General features: G+C 25.2%; 2 protein-coding genes across 5 annotated transcripts in view; one reads left to right on the top strand and one right to left on the bottom strand.

Annotated features, from left to right (window-relative positions):
* The first annotated feature begins 371 nt into the window (after positions 1-371).
* LOC123260079 lies at positions 372-5,214 on the top strand. Its single transcript, XM_044721011.1, has 2 exons — positions 372-1,902; positions 5,189-5,214. Exons 1-2 carry the CDS (start codon positions 414-416, stop codon positions 5,212-5,214), a joined length of 1,515 nt encoding a protein of 504 aa, XP_044576946.1. The 5' UTR covers positions 372-413.
* A 9,015-nt stretch (positions 5,215-14,229) lies between these two features.
* Positions 14,230-23,817, bottom strand: part of LOC123259828 — a 56,945-nt gene continuing 47,357 nt past the window's right edge. For 3 of the 4 annotated variants that reach the window (XM_044720566.1, XM_044720567.1, XM_044720568.1), the window contains 5 exons: positions 22,650-22,957; positions 19,761-19,980; positions 16,246-16,429; positions 14,698-14,840; positions 14,230-14,571 (listed from right to left, as the gene is read on the bottom strand). In XM_044720566.1, the coding sequence (XP_044576501.1) occupies positions 14,453-14,571; positions 14,698-14,840; positions 16,246-16,429; positions 19,761-19,980; positions 22,650-22,957 (974 nt within the window). In that variant the 3' untranslated portion in view covers positions 14,230-14,452. The remainder of the gene's footprint in view (positions 14,572-14,697; positions 14,841-16,245; positions 16,430-19,760; positions 19,981-22,649; positions 22,958-23,817) is intronic. The other variant, XM_044720569.1, reaches the window with a different exon arrangement.

The following is a 23,817-nucleotide window of genomic DNA, read 5'->3' as shown; positions in this document are numbered from 1 at the left end:
AATACTATACTTGAAAAATTTTATTTTTCACTAAATTAAATCCAAATAATCGTAGAATTAAAATGATAATCCATTGTATAATATATAATAATAACTTTTAACTATTTAAGCTAATGATAAAATTTTAAGATATATAGATATATATACAATACGGATCAGTTAAATTGTCACGTCTAATAGATAATATTTTTTTACCGTAGACAAATTAAATAATAATAATTGTCACGTAATAACCCAACACTTTAAGTGCAATGATTAAAATAAAATATTACATTTATTTTAAACGATCGATTATTAGTCATACTATTAAGTTATCGTAAATAATATATTAATAATTTATAACGATAATAGTAAGAGATTATAAAATAAAAAAAAAAAAAAAAAAAAAACATTATTGTTAATTATATTAAATAATGAGAACTATTTACGAAATAATATGTGGAATAATATTTGTATTGTTAAACATTACTTTGGTAACGGTTGTTTATTACTACAATAGACATCCGATTAAAAAATATAGAGGTAAAAAATTAAAACCCGAAGAATTATCAAAAGTAATAGCCAAAGAAATTGGCAACCAACCACAATTTTACACCTACCAAAAAAAGGATACAGGAAAGTATAGCGTGTACATGTTAAGTCATACCGATAATTTAACTTATGAAGAACAAGAATTAAATCATCCAGTTGATTTCAATGGTGTACCTGCAAAGCCTATGTTAGAATCAACTTTTAAATTAACATATGTGGAAGAAGGTTTCAAAGTACCGGGAATAAAACAATTGTTTAGATGTCCAAAGAATTACAAATGGGATATAAAATTAAATAAATGTATTGAAAAGCCTATTTGTGATTATTATAATGATTCAGTAAAACGACTTTACGATCGATACTACAGTGAAATAGATAATCCATCAATAACTCAAATTACAATATTAACAGGTAAAAATCCTCATCCACGTTTATATATAAGGTGTTCATCTTTACAACAAAAACCAATTATTGAAACTTGCCATAAAGAAAATGAACACGTTGATAAAAATGCATTTAAAGATGTAACCAATAATAATAATAATAATTCAATTATTAAACCCTGTAAAGTATATGATATTTGTAAAAATTATCCTCAAGGTACACGTCATGCTTATCGTATAAATAATATTTTCAGTCAAGCCCTAAAAACAAACCAGTACTATAAATGTAATGGTACTGTAAGTGAAATATTTGATTGTCAAGAAGGATATGAATGTAATGAATTATCTATTCATAATAATGATATTTGTAAACCATTAGATGACTGTCGACCAAATATTGATTATTATTTTACAACAAATCCTCATTCATTTTATCATTGTTTGTCTAATAAACGACAAATGGTATGTTGTGGTGAAAATGGAATTATTAAATTAAGTGACAACTCATATCAATGTAAAATAGATGATAAATATGTTTATTATTCTGATAATAATGTTGCTCAAGAAGCTACAATTAACGGATTTACATACAAATCAGAATTAACAAAAGGTTTACAAAAAACTAAACTCTCATTGGTTCCCTTTGATGATTGGTTTTATGATAAATTTCCTCAACTATTTGAAAATATTCCATATCCTTCATTACCAACAACACTAATTAAAATTAATGAAAATGATAAAGAATTTACTTATCAAAATATAGACAGTATACGAAAATTTTATGAAAATTTAAATGATATTAAATTGCCTACTAAATTTCATTATACATTAACAAAAGATAATACAGAAAAATGGACATTAATTGATGAGAAAGAATTATTAAATGATATTATTGATTTTAACTCTAAAATAATTCATTTATCAGCCTCTAATTTAATGACAGAAATATCCTCAACAATAAAATCCCCTCCTGATTCTCATCACAATAATGATGATCAAATATCTAAAAACCTTTATCATTATTATGATATTAAAATTATATCTAATGATTATCAAATTGAAGATAAAGACTTTTGGATCATTTTTAATGGTAATATTTATAAATATATATCTAAAACCTCAAATACAGAAAAAATTGGTGTTAGTAGTGAATATTATTCATTTATTGGAGCAATGATAACTACGCCTAAAAAAATATCCGATGATAAAGAAATTAAAATTATTGGTAAAGCCTTTAGAGAAGTAGAAGGTATTTATTATGCTTTGTGCCTAAAGCGTGATAATAACAATTTTAGATTTAATAATGAATTTATTATTTTCCATAAAAATTTTAATACTTTATCGACAACTAAAGAAAATATAACTACCCTATTAACTATTGATTTAAATAAACTTGTACAGAATGGTATATTACCAAATCAATTTCCAATAGATGAATTTACTTGGGATAAATTATATGTTGGAAAATATTATTATGACGAAGAAAGTAAAAAATTAATTGTTTGGCACGATCATTTCTTTGTTTTGAAATTACAAATTTTTACAATTAAAAAATTAGATGATGAAAAAAAAGGAAAAAAATTAATTATTAATAAGAGTGGACAATTTATATATAATAATTATCCAACAAACATTGTTGATGTAACGTATAACAATATTTCTCAGGATAATTCAATTTATAAAACTACAAAAAAATATTTAACAGTATTGGCAACAACATTTAGCTATTATAATTATAATTATGAAAAACCGGTAGTACACTGGTTATCCTATATTCCAATTAATCCGGTAACTCTTCAAATAACTCAACAAAAAATCGATTCTTTCGAAAAAACTTCCGATAAAACAATATTAGATCCATCACAACAATCTATTTTAAAGTATTTAACAATTGAATATCCAAAGGTTACAAAATCAACACAAATAGAAACTCTTCTTAATATGATACAATTAAATCAACTTACAATAACAATTGATGATAATTAATAATAATAATTTACCGCAACATTACCATATATATTATGATACCATTCAAATTTATATAATTATTATGCATGGATACATTTAATTTAATGTTTTTAAATATATTATATAATTAGAAATATATTTATTTTTCAAAATTATATATGTACCTTGGATTCAATAACATTATTATTATTTGTTGATAATTCTTTCATTATATTACATATATATTATCTGATGATAAAGTGAATGTACAGCTGATGATTATATGTGTATTTTATATTATATGCACATGTGCGTTCTCTCTCGATAATACCCATATATGATCATCAGCAGCTGTTGTAGAATTACCAAGATAAAACAGATTCAACTCTCACATAATAAATTATTATTATCTCAAAATAATATTAAGTATATTTTATTAAAAGGAAATTTAATATTTCAATAATATTATAAATTAAGATTGACCGACATTAATATATTAAACTTATAAAGAATTGTTATAGAGTAATAATAAAATATTATTCCACTTGATATAATAGTACATTCGATGGTAAATACATGCTCGGTAAATTTCGTTCCGATTGACTGAGCTTGTTCAATATTTCTAGGTCATTTAATTTCCATAATAAATATATTTATCCTTTTTTCAAAATTACTATAATAAGTAATTGCCATGAGCGCATGATGATTTTAATATACTAAAATTTGGGAGTTATTTAACAAATGAGATGTGTAAAATGTATATGTATAGATAGTATAACGATCGACAGAGTCTATTTTACCATATAAAATTCTTGGTTGACCATTTTAGGATGTCGTATAATTTTGTGGTCCATTAAAGCCAGAGAGAGGATGAATTTATGTAACCACTAAGCGCGACGCTCTTTATTCCACTGAATATATATAGATACTTAAATTTTCTATACCTACACCTTATTCTCAATATGAAAAAGAAAACAATAAAGATGGAGAAAAAACTTTAATTATATAATGCATATTTTTTGGAAATTAATTGATAAAATTTTAAATACATATTTTCGTAAGAAAGGAAAAATAATTTATTATTATAATTATAATAAAAAAAAGATGAAAAATTATTATTTTTAGTAATTGATCATTTTAGGGTATATAGGCACTCCTTTTTTTTTTTTTTTTTTTTTTCTGAGATATCTATACATCTGCTAGCACGAGAAGCTATTAATTGAACGGGCGTATTGCGTGACGCCATTTCAACAGGCGCACTTTATACTTACCTTACCTAGATAGACGTTAAATACCACTAGTAGACTACCAAACTACCAAACTATCAAACTATCAAATTGTATATGGATAAATTTTATTTCAAATGCTAATGTTATTTTTATTGTTATAGATTGCCAATAAATCCTTTTATTTATAATTAATTTATTTCACCAGTGTATATATCAGTATCTGTATCACAAAATTATATCATAGAGATATTTTTTATTTTCATTATTTAATACTTTTAACTTTTATACTCTTGTGCTCTTCCACTCAATTTCACCAATCTTCCACAGACTCTTTAGATATAATAGAATCCAGACATCAGTTAAGTATATATATATATAGGAATCTTTACAAGTAATCTACTATATATTTCTTTTGTTAAAAATAACATGGCTATTTTTATCGATTGATAAACTTGTTGCCGATTTATTTTTAAATTTTATAATATAAAAAATTTTTAATATTTAAATAATACAGGAGTAAATGTTGTGCAAAAGCCCCGCGATACCTTTACATCACACATCATTGTTAATTTATTTACTGGGGCATAGCTAATGACATTTTTCAGCAACTACCTTTGGAAACGAAACTCTCACCATCACCATCAGTTTAATTTTTTTTACTTTGTTTAATTTTTACAATCCTTATATTTACTATATACACAATAGTATACTGAAATAAGTTGGTGATTATTTTTCAGATACGTAATAAATTGTCAACTCTAATTGTTACAGGAAAAATCTTTTTAGTAAAAGTTTTAATCCCTCTGAAAAATAAGTTTATTTTCATTTCAATTTGTTGGGTACGTTTGTATGTACAAATACAAATGGAAGTTAAATAAAATAATATAGGAAAGAGTAAAGAGTATAAAAAAGAAATTTATAACAAGCACTTTGTGGCCACGTTAACATTAGACCTTATGGCTTGAAAAAAATAAAAATAAAACAGAGGTAGAAAAATATCAGGCAATCCTTAAAATTGTGTTGAGTTTATTTTTTTGTTATATGTATTATTTTCAAATGAGATCATATTATTTAAATTATTTATTTATTATCAATTTGATGATGATGATGATGATGAACGATAAAACTAACTGTAGCAGTGTTTAATTTATTTAGTTTAATAAATAATAATGAAATAATCGGTGGTTATGTATCTAGATATAATACTCGGAAATAGAGATTAAAGAGGATTTAGATTAGATTGATGTTGATATAATTGAAAGCAATTAAATGCAATTACAGTTTACAAGAGGAATTGAAGCTGTCGATATTGGTTTCTCGGCAAATGGGACCAGAAACTACTCCTTTGCATAATGCCGCCGCCGTACTATTATAACTTTATACTACTTACTTATGTATATGTATATGTATATACTGATATACTCATTATTTATCTCCGTTTATCTAAGTTTTAAATAATCGTTAAATATATATTATTAATACTCAAATATATATTATGTATAATAGTATTTTTGCATTAACTGTGACGTTTAAAATAATAATAATAATAATATTAATTTATCGAGAAACTTTGGTGAAATTTAATTACAATTGCTTGAATATTTAGTGTAAAGTTATATCATCGGGTGAATACACTGTTAGTTATCTCATTTAAACTATAATGATAACACTGGATGAACAACTTTTAACAATTATTGGTATTTCAAATGAATAAACTTAATTGAAAAGATCTGATACGTCTGATGGGTCATTTGGGAAATTTAAATCTTAATAAACATTTAAGTTATAAATAATATATACTTAACAAACTTTAATAATATTTTAATATTATAATTAACAAAAAAAAAAAATAGAAACTTTTATATTTAGTCTCCTTTATCAAAACTTAAAAAACAGGTCTATATATATATACATAAGGTTAAATCTTGCCAATTCCGATCAGTTCAATGATTTATGATATGACAGAAATTCACTGTTTTTGACGGTTTTATCCATTTTACAATCAGAAAAATATAATTTATCATTTTAACCTTTAAATCTTTTATTGTAAAAAAAATAATTTGTCATTAATTAAAGTAATAATAACAATAACACAGTCTAGTTTAATATCGATCAAGTATAAAAATAAAATCAATATTTATTGACTGTATTGGTATCATGTAATAATATTTTTATCATCAAATTGTATACGATTGAAATTTTTTGTTCAACATAAAAAAACAAAGTGTGTTGACTGAAGATGAACCTGTAAAATAAAAAAACAAAATAAAAGTACATGTTAAAGTCTCGGGGGTAGCTGTTGTAGGTGATAGTAAAATAACATCCCCACTGAAACAATATGCTCTTGTCTTACTTAAAATTTTTGTTTTATAATAAATAGGATAAAAAAATATTTGCTATCAGTAATACTTTTTTTGTTATTTTTATTATTTTTACCTAAATTTTTTCCATGAAACATTTCAAAAATTTAACTTTGATTAACTTTCAACTACCTTACTATTTTCTAATAACATAATAATAATAATAATAATAATAATAGTTAATTTATTTAAAATTTAATTAAAAATTCAATTTAAAAATAATAATAATTCTTGTCTTACTAAATTAAAAATGTTAGTTATTTGGGTAATTAAGCGACTAGTAGGACCAACAGCTTGAAATAATTGTTTGTATAATGTACAAGTCTAATTTTAATACAACAATAGTATACATCTGTACAACATCCAATCATTTTATACGTAATGTGTATAATTAATAATAAATAATAACAAGTAATTAAAATGATATTTTTCAACTTTGAGTACAACTTTTAATATCAATGTAAATATTATTATATTATATATAAACAACAACAGAGTGCTTAAGTTTAAATCATTGAAACACATGCAACTATTTTCACAGAGTGAACTTTAGTATGATTGTGACTCTCTAATGGGTTAATACTGTCCCCATGCACCCGCGTCGGGAATTTACTTCAATTGCGTTCCGTTAATTTCTCTGGGGATTATTGTCAGTGTGTGAATAATTTTTATAGTTTTATTTTTTCAAATTTTTAAATTTACCCTAAAGTATTATACATTGATTATTAATATAAATAAAATTATTTACCAAAAAAAAAAAAAAAACTTGATATTAAAAATATTACGGGAAGGAAGATTTAAATAGAGTAGAGAGTAGTATATATAGATATAGAAAAAATAAAACAAATTTGATTTGATAAAAGTGGGTATGTTAAAAAGAATAAAGAGTAATAAAAAGGAATAAGAAAGAATGAAAAATAATATGAGGAGGATGTTAGTTCTGAAAATAGAGATTCAGTTGTCGTTGCTGGGTTTTTTTTAGTAGGATCGAAAGCTTGGTATGTACGTGGCTTGGGGTTTAAATGACTGTATAACACGTACCAGTAGCATAACATGGCATAACACGTGCTTGCAACGTTCAATGACTACATCATAAGAACGCGTGAATTCTTCTTTATACGGAAATGCTTTTAGAGTTCTTAAACTTTTTTATTTTACTTAAACTAAACTTAATATAATTTTTCTTTATTCTACATCAATAAATCCATGGAAATAATATTCTTATTTAAAGTATTTTTTATCATACATATTCCACCATCGAGTTTAACTTGTTAAACAAAGGAAACATAAATGATTAAAATAGTTATAATGTCAAGCATCGAAGAAGAATAACTGTAATTATATATATATAAAAGAAAAGAAAAGAAAAGAGAATAATAAAATAAATGTTAAACCGGTGTCTCGTCACTACCACTAACAGTATAATCGCGTGGTTGTACTACTATTCTCCTACAGTTAATACCTTTACGTTATAGCTTACAGCGCCCAACCAGAAACAGTAAAGTGGTCGAAATCTTTTAAAAGAAGATTTTCTTTAAATACGCTTTAACACTTTATACAAGCGTAGAAATAATAATAATAATAGATGAAAAAAAATTCAATAAAAATCGTTCGCTGATTTTTATGCGTAAAGTGAATAGTGAAAAAAAAAAATATTTATAAATTGACACTTTTTATACCTAGAAGCTTTTATTAAGTATTTTATATACTTTTATTTAAATTATTAATACTACTTTTGTATTATTTTTTAATACTTAAATTAATGGTTAAAGTGTCTTGTAATAAAATAATTATTTTTTATTGAGAATGTTTGCTGTTTTAATATAATTACCAAATGGTTCGTTAATAGCTGGAGCCAGTAAATAATTCGATGTTCATGGATGCTCAATAGACGGTCACGCGATCGTTAAACTCGTTGCGCAACTTATCAAACGTGAATCACGATAACTTTGTTAATATATTATCTCTATCTATAAATATATATGGATCATACATATTTTGTTTACTCTTTATATATTACTACTATTAACACAATAAATATTTTATTAATAATTATTGTTAAAGTTACTTTTGAATAATAAACTTTTGTAATTAATAGTGAACAAAAACATTTTCGTCGAAAGTTTCAGAGTAAAAAAAAATAAGAAATAAAATAAAAGTTTATCACAAAAAGCGTAAATATTCTTTTGATGTATTATTCATCGGTTTATCGTGGGTGTCTATTATGTTTTAAAAGAAAAAGGATAATAAATAAAGTTGGTAGTTCTATATACTGATGTCAATGGAGGTTTATTTATTTTTAAGAGAGGCTCATTGTACTTGAATTTATTTTTGAATAACTTTTTCTTACAATAATTCTTGTATATACTTACGGTTACTTTTTAAGTTTAATACTAAAGTTTTGCTGATATATATATATGTATATAGTATACTTTTATACTTTAAGGAGTATAGTCAGACTGGAGAGTAAGTTTCATTCCTTGGGTAACAAAAGTTTGATGCTAGTAAATTAACAGTTGTCACCTGTTGAAATTACATAAATTACACGTACAAATGGTAAAAAAAAATAAAAGAATAATTTTTTTTTTTTTCTTAGAGGTTTTATTAATTTAACACTAACATTAACATTAGTTTTATAAACCTGTTGGTCATAGGAGCAAGTTCGATAAAGATAATAATGGAGGATCTATAGGATCGAGGGTGGTGTAGCATTTGGCGCATTGATAAACGGTGGCAAGTAGGTTAATGACGGTCTTATACTTGGTACTCGGAATATGATGGGGGTAAATGGGATAAATGGGGTCAACTTAATGTCCTCACGTTCCTTTTTATTGCCGTTTTGTCTTGACGTAACTTTCAGTCATCCCTTTTTATTCAAACTCTTTATAAATATTTCTTCAAACTTTAAACTTGGATTTGTCGCATATTTTAACACTATACTGATTAATTTTTGAAAAATAATAATAATAATAATAAACATCAGGTCAGAGGTTAAAATAATAAATAAATAAAAGTTTATATGAGTTAACTTTTATTTGACTTTTTGACATACACACACACACACACACTATGTATATAGACCTAAATATGTCTTTCACCTTTTACCAGCTCAAATAACAACTATAACGTATAGTTTACTACTTTTGAAATAAGGGTCATATAATAATAATAATAATAATAATAATAATAACAATAACAATAATAATAATAATAATGATAATACGTATATAAATAACTTTTTTAGTTTACTCCAAGATGTTCTAAAGTGGTATTGAGAGATAACGTTATAACTTTCGGATGGTTTAATATATATAGATACATACTTACATAAAAGGCTGATATGGTGTGATGGTTGATATTTTACAAGTTTTTTAGTAAAACAACTAGTATATAATTAACGATGATAGGTCGTAAAAAAATGCAAGTACTTTTAAATAGTTATATATTGTCAATAATATTATTATGGATAAAAGGGATATACATTACAATTTCAGACACGTGCTAGTTCGGTTTGTTCATTGGAAGTTAACTTTGGCACGATTGTAGACTACCGTTATAACTTGCACGTGCAATTAGTGCATGCAATGTATAATTGGTAGAGTGTTTCTACTCTCTATTTAGATGGAATTCTACTCCTTCCAATTCTCTTTCTAGTTGCCTCCTCAATACATTTAAATTATAAAAAATATAGAATTGATTCGGAGTTAATTTCACTTTGATTTAACTTTTATGTTTATTACTCCGAGTACCGCGGACGTTACCTACACTAAAATAAATTTTTATTTTCGTTTTCAACAATTTTTATACGATAAAAATTTTTATTTAGACTTTAATAATATTAAATTATTTAGTTTTTTCTATCATCAGCGGGTTTTAATATTATTAAATCAATAGATTTTTAACTATTAATATAACGGGAGTAAAACAGTTGGACCCGTCGGGTTATTACAAGATTGTTATAATTATACCAAAGTAAGAGTGATAACTCTGATAAGTCGCGTAATAGTTGTCGTATATGATATTAGACATCAGTGTCTAAAAAAAAGAGTCAGTAAGTTAAGTTTTGTTAGTGGTTAGTGGTTGTAGTTGTGGTTGAGGTGGTTGGGATTTAAATTGCGATAGAAGTGCAAACTTGCCGGTATATAACTTTCAAAACTCCAGAAGCATATTAATTATCGTATCTTTGAAGGTACAAATTAAATTTTATGATGATGCTACTGCTGTCTCTACTGTCTTTACGAGTAAAGGATTTCATATCATTCATAATAATCAAAGAGATTTTAATCTCCAGGAAATTAACTTGATACGAATCAGCATTTTTTTCTTTTTTTTTTTTTAACTTTCACATTATTATCCTACCGTTACACACCCATCAGCATTATCTATATATAGAGCAAGATTATCTCACCCACCTAATTATTGCGAGGTTATTTATTTTTAATTATCATAATAATAATAACAACGATATGATTTAAATATTAAAATATAATTATTTATTAATTTTTTACTCACTAATATAATAATTACCTTACCATACATATATGTACAATAATTAAAACATTTTAATGAATTTTGTATATAATTACCAAATGATAATAATAATAATAATTATTATTAATTACATAATGATAAACCAATGGAGATATAGATGCAGATACAGATAGAGATATAGATACAAATAGATGATATTTCGTAATCAAATTATCGAGTGTATTGTTGTAGGTACTGGCGGTAGTATTTTATAACCACGATAACCAATCCACCAATTCCTGCTAACCCTTAACTCAACAACTAACAATAACTCGCCCCCAGCCTTTAGCTTTTCCCTATTATATTACCCTACTCTTATTATCTGTTACTATATACAAAAGGCCTGCTGGTAATTTATCGTGATAAATCAAATCGCTCTGTTTCTAAATATATTTGTTCCTATTCATCATATACATATTATATCTACATGCACAAACAATTAAAGGGAGTTTTTTTTGTTTTTTTCGTTTTTTATTTGTGGTTGTTTCGATATTGATATTATTTGTATTATTTTTTATACAAGTTATTGATAGAACGTGTTTATTGTGAAAATATAACAAATGTTTATCGTTTAAAGTGTGGAATGCAATTAAAAAAAGTTTTATTGACTTTTTTTTTTTTTTCATATTTTTATTGGTTACAAGCGCAAGAGAATTCATTGATTCGAAAATAGTTTATACGCTTCTATATATGTTAGGGATGAAACATTGACAAATGGTTATTGTAATTTTTTACGAATTTTGTTGTCATTTATCGATTGGTATGACCATTGTCAATTTAAAACAATGATATACAACTAAACTGGTTAAATTAAATTTTATATTTAAGTATTTCGATGTAGTTACTGGATTTGTAAAAGCTGAAAAGTTTTATTGAAATATTACTCAACGAAAAATTAATAAAATTTTATCAATTATATTTATGCCATTTCATTTATTTATTATTATTGTTTTTTGGTTCAAGGATTGTGAAATGAATTATACGTACGCGAGTTATGTTTTTTAATTTCAATGACAAGTTTGATTGATTGAATACTGTGATTTTTATTTCGTTTTATTTCTATTCTCTCGCTTGCTACGCCACCAATTTATTTTAAACTAATTAAAATACTAAATGAATGTTGAAATTTTTATTTTATTCTATTATTTATGGTTAAATTAAAAAAAAAAATTTTTTTTTTCGTATCTTTTATATAAAAATGAAAATATTGATGGATACTAAAACGGAAATGTCTTGGCACTGAAGCTCTCTGTAGGTAATGTGTGTGTTCATTTCAGTGGGTAAAAAAAAAAAAAAAAAAAAAAAAATAAAAAAAATAAATAAAAAAAATTCTTTGGTTAGAAAACGCTGTAAAAGCTTTCTTCTCGGTCAGCCCTTTATATTCAGCCACAATCTAAAATACAACTAAATTCTGCTTTATTCGGTTGAGAAAACCTTTACCATTTTGCTATTTCGCGATTTTTCTATGACTATTGCTACTACTATTTTTACGTCATTAAGATTTTTCTCTTTTATCAACTTTCTTTATCGACATTTTACTGGTTTTATTTATTTATTTATTTGAAAAAAAAAAAAAAAAATATTTAAATACATCTCAACTGTCCAACCTTTGCAGATAAAAGTGGTCTCTAAATAGTAAAAATTATGTATGTTTTATATTTTTAGTTGAAACTTTTTTGCTATAAAAAACAAACAGGTCCTTTTCCCTATACAAGCTTATCCGAAAATTTATTATTTCTTATCTTTCTGTTTATAAAAGAAAACTCTCTCTCGATATTTTTTTTTCTTCCGCTTTTATGATAAATATATTAAGGAAAATAAGGTGAGATTAAAAAATTTTTTCGTTTAAATTGGTTGCGACTGCAGATATAAAAAAGAAAGGAAAAGAAAAAAAAAATTTATTCATATTATTTTATTCTACGCCGGGTAACTTTTTTTTTTTTTTTTTTTTTTTCAAAGTAATAACCATTTCTGGAGCACTGTACTGTCTTTGCAAGTTGTCTTGGCAAAAAAAAAAAAAAAAAAAAAAAAAAACCACATATATGTATATGCTCTTTTATAAATGTATCTACGGTTGCATAATGCAGTCAATTTTTTTTTGTTTTTTAATATTAAAAACTCCTTTTCCATTGATAATAGTAAAAACGAAATTAAATAACTCACGAATAACTTAAAAATATTTAAAGCATTTAAAAATTAATAATACATATTTATACTGAGTAAATTACTTATGGAAAAATTTTTTAAAAGAAAAAAGTATTTATAACTCCAGTGAGGAAGATAATTAAATACAATTGCTATAAACTCAAACGAATAATTATTGAAGAAATATCGTATTTTACTGACACACATTTAAAAATAATGAAATTTATTTAATGATATATTAGAATTTCAATTAAAATAATTATTTTTGATTTTTTTTTTAATCAACTCGAGGGAAACTAAAACGAGAAAAAACATATTTGACGGATATATACTTTATTTTTACGGTTATTACTACGAAAAATATCTTAACATTAATGTCGAAAAGTTTTTAATCTTGTGTAACAAAGTTTCGATCAATTTTCCACATTGTAAGTTTCCGTTTTTCCAACTGTCTTACCTTTTTATTACCGTATTTCCACGTACACGTCTTGATAATATTTTTATGTTAGAATATAAAAATTTTCTTCTCCGTAAAAATTTTTATTTTTTTTTATCGTTAATGCTCATATCTGTATTCATTCGCCGAACCGAACACGCATAAAATATATTATTTATCATTCATCGACATACTCTTCCATCTTTCATTTTCGTTTATCATATGAAAAAAAAAAAATACATAGATACATTATTATTATTATTATTATTATTATATTTTCATAAATAAGGAAAACCATATATCATTCAAATTCATTTTTATTTTATTAATAATTATTACAAATAAGAACAATTTCATCATCTATTATCACCATTTATCTTTTAATTATTTTTATCGTTCATTTAACGTTATTAATTATTAACTATAAATTATTTACAATATGTATACACAACTCAGAGTAAAATAAAATTATATAATAATTACTCGTCAACTAATTACAGTTATTGTAATTTCTCATCAATGAGTAGTGTTAATTTACAAAATTACTTAGTATTTTTACAATAAATCGACAAAAATTATCGCTTTAGTATAAATTATTAATTATTAATATTTTATATCGAGGACGTATCATATATTATTTTGAAATATTTTTAATATTTGTCTCTTTTACACTCGAGCATTTTTATAATAAAATAAAAAACAAAAGAAACACCAACAATATTTTACACTATTGTTGTCATCACACTGACACACTTTAGTATTATTATTGCATCAGCATTTTTCATGCCAACCATTTTTATAAATATAAATAATATATTAATATTAATAGCAATAATAATGTTTTATTAATGTTGTTGTTGTAATAATTATTTTTAAAGATTTTCTTTTTCTTCATCTCAGTATAATCAGACATTTATTAATAAAAATAAACAAAAGTAAAATAATAATATGAACAATGTTGTTTGTTATTATATTAGCTGCACCATGATGCAATTCAGCTAGACTTTCTCCTGAAACAAAGAGCTTTACTCAAAAATTTATTTCATTGTTACAAATGAAAATACTAAAAGCTGTACATTTAATGGAATAAATTATTTTTGCAGTATTAATAATAATAATAATAATATTAAATTCACCGTTAAGTACGTGAACATGAACAGTTGCTGGTTGATCGGGCATTGTAGTTAATACACAGGTATAATTACCGCTGTCGGCTGGTCCCACTTTGGCTATACTCAGAGTTGAATTTGCTCCAACGTCCATCAAATCTGTTTTTACACTGACAAAACATACAGAAATATATTTTTGATAAATTATTTATCATTTTAAACCTAACTACTTTGGATTATTTTTTATTTTAACATATATGTTATACAATAATACGCATATTATATATATATATTTTTAATTGTTATTGAAAAAATTTATTTAAAAATTTATCGATTTATTATTTATAATAAATAATACTTGCAAACATTGAATTATACTTTATTACTCTTTCGTTTTGGGTTTACCGAAATATCTATTTGAGAGCTTGTGTATGTTTATTGAACTAACTGATAATTTGATCAACATAGTTTACTGAGTGAGTACGGTAACGAACCATTTCCGTCTGGCATGTATGTATTTCTATCACATCTCATCTCTCATCTCTCATCTCTCATATATATACATATATATATATATGTATTATATGTCAGTAAATGCTTTCAAAATTACAATTTATAATTTTAATTTACATATATATTTACAATAAAAATATTAAGAGCAATTAGTAATTTGAAATTGTAAAATGCTAATTAAAGAAAAATAAAATTCTATTTGAGTAAATAAATGTCGTTAAATTTGTTTTTAAGGTATTTAAAATAAAACCAAAGAAAGTTTCTTAAACTTTAAGACAATCCGATGGGGAGAAGCCTTTAAGTTGGCTCATTAAGTAAATTAGTTGTGGGAAAGAGGAAAAAGGGGCAAAGGGGCAATCTTTCTTGTTGATAAGATTTGTCGTCGATTATTTTTTTTTTTTTTTTTTATTTCTTTTAATTTTCTCTCTTAGTTTTATTTTCACCATTTATATATACTAAAAGACGCTTTAATTACGGAAATTTTATTCAAACTATCTATTAATACTTATCTTGAATGTATGTTTATTTTCATTATACAACTTTAACCGTATAGTATAGTATATATATATATATATATAATTAATAATTATCAATTGAGATAATATATATTAAGTTTTAAAAATTAAAGTTGTTGTTATAGAAAAAGCAGCTCAAGACGATCATTAAATAAGGTCAACGAGGGTTCAAGTTGTTCTGTACTGGATAGCAGTTGTAAAGTAGTATATACCCAGTACCCAGTGCTTAAATTTTTAGAGAATCATTCAAGTAAAACCTTATTCAACTAACAATAACTATATACCCATCAGAATTTACTTTTGTTTACTGAAAGCCAACTCGTTAACTATTAATCATTAACTATTGACCATTAACCCCCTCGGCTGACTTAATATACACTTAAATACTTTTATTAAAAACTTTTTTATTATGATTATTATGATTTTAACAGATTTTGTTTCAGTAAGATTATTTATTAAAACGTAAAAATGCAAAATAGTTTAAGCTTTTAGAATGGAATCATGATTTAAAATAAATTATAATTATAATTATATTAGTGAAGCTTACCTAATACCACCTCTGGTAGTGTCGTAATTTAAGATACGGTTCCCATGGAGCCATTGTACCACGCTGTACTGAACTTGCATTGCCATGTGTCGTACAACACACAATAATTCAATGGTACTGTCAGCCTCATAGTATTTGTCTCTCAATTGGTCACCCAAAGCGTCTACTATTTGGACTGAAGGTGCTTAAATTAAATTAATTCAATTTATTTATATTTTTAACTTTATGATAAAATATATGTAAATATCTTTTATTTTGGTTTTCAGAGTTTTGATTTTATCACAACGATATCTCCTCACTGATAGTAGCAATACGTTATACATATTTAGATCTTGGAAAAATTGAATAGAATAAATTTAGAAACATTCAAAAGAGATCAAACATAAAACATTGCTGAGGTGAAATTCTCAAGGAAATTCATCCCCCTTGAGAAAGAGAATAAAGGAACAAAAAAAATGAAAAAAAATGAAAAAAAAAAAAAAAAAAAAAAAAAAGGATCAAATAAATATAAAGCTGTGACCGGGATTCAGCCTCTGACTCTGACTCTGGATCAACATGCGATCCTGTGTACTATCCTTCGTCAAAAGTATCTTCTTTTGGTTGCTCCTTTTTTATATTCGAATTTTTTTTTCTTTTTCATTTTTTTCATTTTTTTATTTCCTCACACTCCCAAAGGATCCGGTGATCCGGCGTCTATCCCAGTCACAGGTGCATAAAGTTTTGCTAGCTCTAGCCGACTCGTGAAAAAGTTTTGTCTCCGAGCTTTTCTCGAAGAAGCCGTAGAGAAAAAAAAAAATAAAAAAAAAGAAGAAAGATATTCCTACCCCTAGTCGTTGTTATTTGACCTCAATGGAGGAGCACTACTTTTATCTCAGTATAGACGATCACGAGCAACCTCGTCGACAGGTAAGGGCTTTCCTTTTCTTCAATCTATTGATCCTACTTTTGTTGTTATTTATATATAATAATAATAATAATTAACTATATTTTTATTTTCATCAATTGGTGAAATCCTAATATATATATATATAAACTTGGGGATTATTTTCGTTAATCCGTAGAATTATTTTAGGAATTCCGTTAAAGTTAATATATATATAGAACAACAATGAGTCATAAATATGTATAAACTGTCGCTCGAGATCTTGCCTTCTTATCTCTATTATTTCTTTCGATCGTTCGAGTTAACTTTCATATATATATATATATATATATATATATAGTAGTGGTACTTGATTCAAGAGTCTCATCAAATGCATTCAGATCCTTCGGATTCCTCAACTACATCCCACCTATCATTTTCTCCTGCTCTCAATATACTCCATAAATATCTTATTTATTTTTTTTTTTTATCATTTTTATTTTATTTTTTATCCTGTTAACGGTATAAACATATATTCAAATAAAATTCAAGGTCCTCCCCTCCCCTTACTCCAAGATTTGCAACTTACAACACTGATATTCACTATAAATTATAATAATATTAAATGAAAAATATAATGGATATCATATAAAAAAAGGAAAGTTAAATGCTTGCGTTAGCGTCTGTATATACACATATGTTCAAATGTCGACTCAGCGACTCACCGGTGCTGTTGTAGTTTATAGAAACGGATCATGTATGTTTTACCTAAAGCTTGCGTAGCAGCTTGCATATGCAGCATGCTCATTGGTACTTGGTATATCATTAAATAAATGACATAAAAACTATTTCATTGTTATTATTATTATTATTATAGGGAATAAAATAAAAATAAATAAAAAAAAAAAAAACATTAAAATGTATATTAGACTTGATCTAGCTTGCATTTCATTGAGCATGAATAATTAAGTTTTCTTGATAATAACTTACGTAAGTTTCAATTACCTACTAAATTTCATGTTAATTTAATTATTCATGTTACTCTCTCGGGAGATGTTACTTAGTGCACTAAACAACTTTAAACAACATTAATGTACATTCCATTAAAACATTTATTACGAATTTATCCATTACTGTATATGTAATTATTTAAGCTATATATGTAATTGTTAATATAAATATTTAAAGTTATTAATTTATAAAGAAAAAAATAAAAACTAATCTAATTAATTAAAAAAAAATTTTTTTTTTTTTCTTACGGTATGTATTTAAATTTTCTTGCTTGTAAAATATCAAAGATTTTTAATTGCTTCATTTAAAAGGTTAACTTAATTATTATTCACTGGTGTTTTATTTTATATCTCATTTAGTATGTCAAAGTATATGTATATATATTTAAAAACTCTTAATAATTCAAAATTTTTTAATATATGCCTCTTTATTATTCAACTCTCGTTGCGAGGCATAATTTCTCGTTGGAAGCTTCGTATTCGCGTAATTTCTCAGAGACTCGTCTTTACTCACCGCAGCCTGCAATTATGGAAGCTCCTCACATTCTTCCCGTTTGTTCTATCCCGCCAATTTTTCTTTATTGCTTTTTCTCTATTTTATCCTCGTTTCTCTCAATTAATAGTACACAATGTTAACATTTTTTTTTTTTATTGTATAATTATGAAAATTGGTAACAGTGCCTATTTTTTTAAATATTCTTTTAATTAATATAAACGAAAATAAGGTTTTTCTTTTTTTTTTCATTATTGTTTAAAGAATATTACGGTAAATATTAAACAGAAAAATATAAATGTTTTTTGTTATTTATTTTATCTCGTGGGTAAAATTAACCGACTGCATAGTACATTTTCTCATTTGTATGAGCTAACTATAGTTATTACTTTAAATACAATATAAATATATAGAAAAAAAAAAAAATAAATAAAAAACAACATTTTTTTCAATAACGACGATAACGGTTTGAATAAATAAATTTTTAATTCTGAAGTAAAAATCTATAAAATTTTTTAAATTTAAATTTACGATTGAAAATAAATGTTGATTTTATATAAAATTTTATTTATTATCTTGATAGATCGTAAAATGTCTGGTGTTTTGTTCCTCCATATAGATGGAGGATATTTGCTGGTAGGATCAAAATCGTCGAGTCTAATGCAATCCCATCGGACAACTCAATGGAATCAACTTTCAAACCCTTACATTTATCATGTTTCCCGATATAAGTATTTTATCCTTTTCCTACGTTACTATTATTTAACTACCAAATAATTTCACAACTGTACTGTGTTTGTGGTAAAAAAAAAAAAGAGGAGAACTTATTGAAAGACAATCAACTATAAAAAAGATTAAACAAATATTCATTAATTTAATTATACCTTTTAAATTTTTAAACTTTTCTTAATTATTTTTTTTAAAAAATTTTTCAATAATTAAGTTTGTAAAGATTTTAATAAAAATATAATATATCTCGGGAATATATTTTCAGATAAGATTAATTAAAGGTTAATAAAGTTTCATTAAGATAACAAAAAGTTTATAAACTTAGTGATTAATTTAGTGGATGTTTGGAAAGAAAAAAAAATATATATATATATATACAATTTACTAAAAGTTAGAGAAAAAATATAATATTAAGTATTACCATTAATATGTAGATTGATATAAATGGTCATTGGTGGATGAGTGCTTATTTGACACTCGTATTGGCCTTCGTCACTACTATTGACATTTAAAATTTTTAATCGCCAGTTGTCTGGATACTGAAACTCAACAGAGTAACGGTTGTCACCAGTATACGTTTGTTGACCATATGTCAATAGTGTCATCTTTTCACCGTCATCGTGTCTCTTTATCCATGAAACCTGTAAATAATAAATAAAAACAAAAAAAAAAAAAAACATTGTTTATATTTTATATAAAGCGCAATCGAATTTAAATAAAGTTAAATTGGCGATAATCTAGTTGATTGGAGGAATTTACTACTATAAACACGCACAAGAGACAAGAGACAAAAGACAAGAGACATACAAATGAGTATAGTTTAACTGTATAATCTCATCAATGGCATATGCCCATTTATTCGAGTGATGGTAACTACTATTTACTACTATCTACTAGTATTTACAATGCGTCTATCTGATGAACAATATATGCCATCTACATTGTACATATAGTGAATTGTTTTATGCTCTGTTAGTATGGAGGTTCATTCGACACTCGAAAATACCAACACCTGGTTGCATGTGTATTATATTATAGATATATATGTACATGCATACATATATACGTAACTAGTGGTAACTACAACCATTGGTGTGTGAGGTACATATAAGAGGTGAGGTAAAGAGTAGAGAGGAAAGCTAACGATCCACGACATTATCCAATGAACAAAGAACAATAGTTGTAGTTCTAGCTAATTTACATTGTAAGTGTATATATATATATATGAATACGCGTATTTAATGTTTAATGGATCAGCTTGTTTAATATTTAGTCTGGTTGATTTTTATCCTTGTATTGTTTGTTATTTTTACTACTATAAAATAATCAAAATATTGCGTATTAGCATCTATATATATAAGGGTGTGTCATATTTAGGCGATATTTTTTTTTTTACTGCTATACCAGAAAATCTGGTAGTATATAGAAAATAAAAAATTATGCCGCTGTGCTAAAGGTTTTAAGTCCAATAGCGGCTTAGCTCATCAAAAAATTCGATTTCCCATTTTAATAACACAGGAAAAATTTTTTTTTTGTTTCAAGTGGACTTTTCGTTATTAAAAAATTTTTTTTTTCGAAAAACCTTCTCATGGTTTTTGTAGAAAATTAAATTTTCTACAAAAATATTTCTTTGGACGAAGACTGTAGAACCACTATTTTCGAAGTTATAGCCCGTTAAACGGTAACATTTAAAAAAATACACGTTAAATTCCATTTAATTTTCAATTTATTACTCTGACATGAATAATTAAATTTTATTGTACATTTTTGAGCATTAAAATTTTTAATTTAAGTATTGACTCGTTTCAATATAACAATCTAAGTCAAATTATTATTAATTAATCGTTATAATTACAAAAAATTTCATTTTTTTATTTATCTAAAAATGGTAACATTAACGTCTGCTTGTTAGCATTTGGAAATTTTTTCCTGTGCATAAATTTTTTAAAATTTTGAGGCACGTATTGTAACTTTTGTCAGATATCCACTGATCAGGATGTAAATTTAAAAAATCAGTTGGGAGTTCCAACCTTTTAAAAATAATCATCGACTCTTCTGATGCAAATTCATACAATTCTTTGTTTAGTAAGGAATTAATATTAACATTTTTTACATTAAATCGTTTAAAGTTTTTAATTTGACTTTTTTTTTTCTGAATCAATTCAATTAATTTTAATTTGATTTCTGCACTAACATTATTATCAAATAATGACAAACAAATAAGTTGTTCAGATAAATACCACAAGTGATTGCTGAATTTTTTTGACGCTACTTCTGAAATATTTTTATTTATTTTTTTATAATTCAGTAAATCTTTCATAAATTCTAAATCCTGTCGAGGAGCTTAGATTGCTGAAGGCGCACAATACCATGCTTTTATGTATATTTATACAATGAAAATACAAATGTGGCAGAGTTCCGAAGCCTCTGTCCGGCTGAGTGAAAATTGTTCTTGAAACAGATAAATTTTTGAGGAATATATTGCTTTAACAGCCGAGACCAGTGATTGCAGTTTCAATCGGCTTAGCGAAACGAATGTAAATTTTGAAAAAACGTTTTTAGAGATAATAGATAATTTAATAAACTATTTCACCACAAAGCGTTTTTTTGAAAAATTTCATTCGTTTCGTGAAACCAATCGAAACTGCAATTGCTCTGCTGTTGGGAGTGCGACAGAGATAGTTCCGTTGAACTCCGTGAGAGCAAAGCGAGAAAAAGATGGTCTCGCCTGTTAAATATGCGCGAAAATATGATTTCAATCCATAAATGTTATTATTTCACAATAGTAATAACTATTTAATAATAATTTGACTTAGATTGTTATATTGAAACGAGTCAATACTTAAATTAAAAATTTTAATGCTCAAAAATGTACAATAAAATTAAATTATTCATGTAAGAGTAATAAATTGAAAATTAAATGGAATTTAACGTGTATTTTTTTAAATGTTACCGTTTAACGGGCTATAACTTCGAAAATAGTGGTTCTACAGTCTTCGTCCAAAGAAATATTTTTGTAGAAAATTTAATTTTCTACAAAAACCAAGAAGGTTTTTCGAAAAAAAAAATTTTTTAATAACGAAAAGTCCACTTGAAACAAAAAAAAAATTTTTCCTGTGTTATTAAAATGGGAAATCGAATTTTTTGATGAGCTAAGCCGCTATTGGACTTAAAACCTTTAGCACAGCGGCATAATTTTTTATTTTCTATATACTACCAGATTTTCTGGTATAGCAGTAAAAAAAAAAATATCGCCTAAAAATGACACACCCTAAATATATATGAAAATAATAATAATAATAATACGAACAGTTTTGCCTTGGAGTAGAGATATTTTGCAGTCTAAAATGACCGTTGCACCAGCTTGAGCAGTTACATTCTGGCTTTCACCCTCAAAGTGAGGACCCCAACGATTATCTCGGTGATGCTGATGTTTATTTAGCGTGCTGTGAATATCAAATATGTAGTTCAACATTGGTGAGTCTGTTGGCATCGATCGTTTTACAGTTGTTGCTTTTGTTGTTTTTAAAGGTTTAGTTGATGGAGTAGATTGAGTTGAAGGAGTTGATGTAATAGTTGATACTGATATTTCAACTACTACCTCCTTTGTTGATAAATCTGTAATTATTTAAAATAATAATAATAAATTTTTTTATTTATTCTATCGTTATAAAATTATTGTTATTATTATTATTAGTATTATTATTACAGACTCATTCAGTAAAAGTAAAATGGAATTCTGAAACGAAATTTACACTACAATAATCTTTGAATTATTTTATATAATAATATAATCTAAAAGTTTTGTGCTGTCGTGAGTAATGGAAATTTTACAAATGTCAAAATTTTTAAATATTATACCTATTGGATAAAAGTTATTGTAATTTTATGTATTATTACTTAATAATACAATAAATATACATTTATAATACAATATAATACAGAGGATAGAGGATAGAGGATAGAGGGCCTCTTTATTTTCTCATTAAGATTAAAACTTCAACTCCATTGTGTTCGTCCATCATTGTCTATTCTAACGGGATTAACGAGCGATTTTCTTCAGCAGAAACTTTTCAAGGAGAAGAAAAAGAAGATGACGAAGAAGATGAAGAAGAAGAAGAAGAAGAAATAAATTAAATGCGAATCAAGAGCTTTTTTATTCTCTTGTAAAAACTATCTCACCCTTATTCAAATTTTTTATTATCTTAATATCGCTCTATAATTATTCATGTCAAAATGATTTGTTTCTTTTTATCCTATAAGTTATACACTATTTAGCTAATGCATAGGGCAGCTTTAAGTTATATAAATGGTTCTATTAATTTAATTAAAATCTTTACCGATATGTATAACTATTTTAAATATTTTCAAGTTAATAAAATCAATATAAAAAAGTAAAAAAAGAGAAAAAAAAAAACCTCTTTATCTATTGTAGTTTAAACAATATTGTACTCCAATACAAAAGCTTTTGTTGTTCT

Source organism: Cotesia glomerata, linkage group LG2 (assembly GCF_020080835.1).
Source record: "Cotesia glomerata isolate CgM1 linkage group LG2, MPM_Cglom_v2.3, whole genome shotgun sequence".
Classification (NCBI taxonomy): domain Eukaryota; kingdom Metazoa; phylum Arthropoda; class Insecta; order Hymenoptera; family Braconidae; genus Cotesia; species Cotesia glomerata.
Note: the sequence above shows the minus strand (reverse complement) of the source record. Positions and strands in the feature narration are given on the sequence as shown.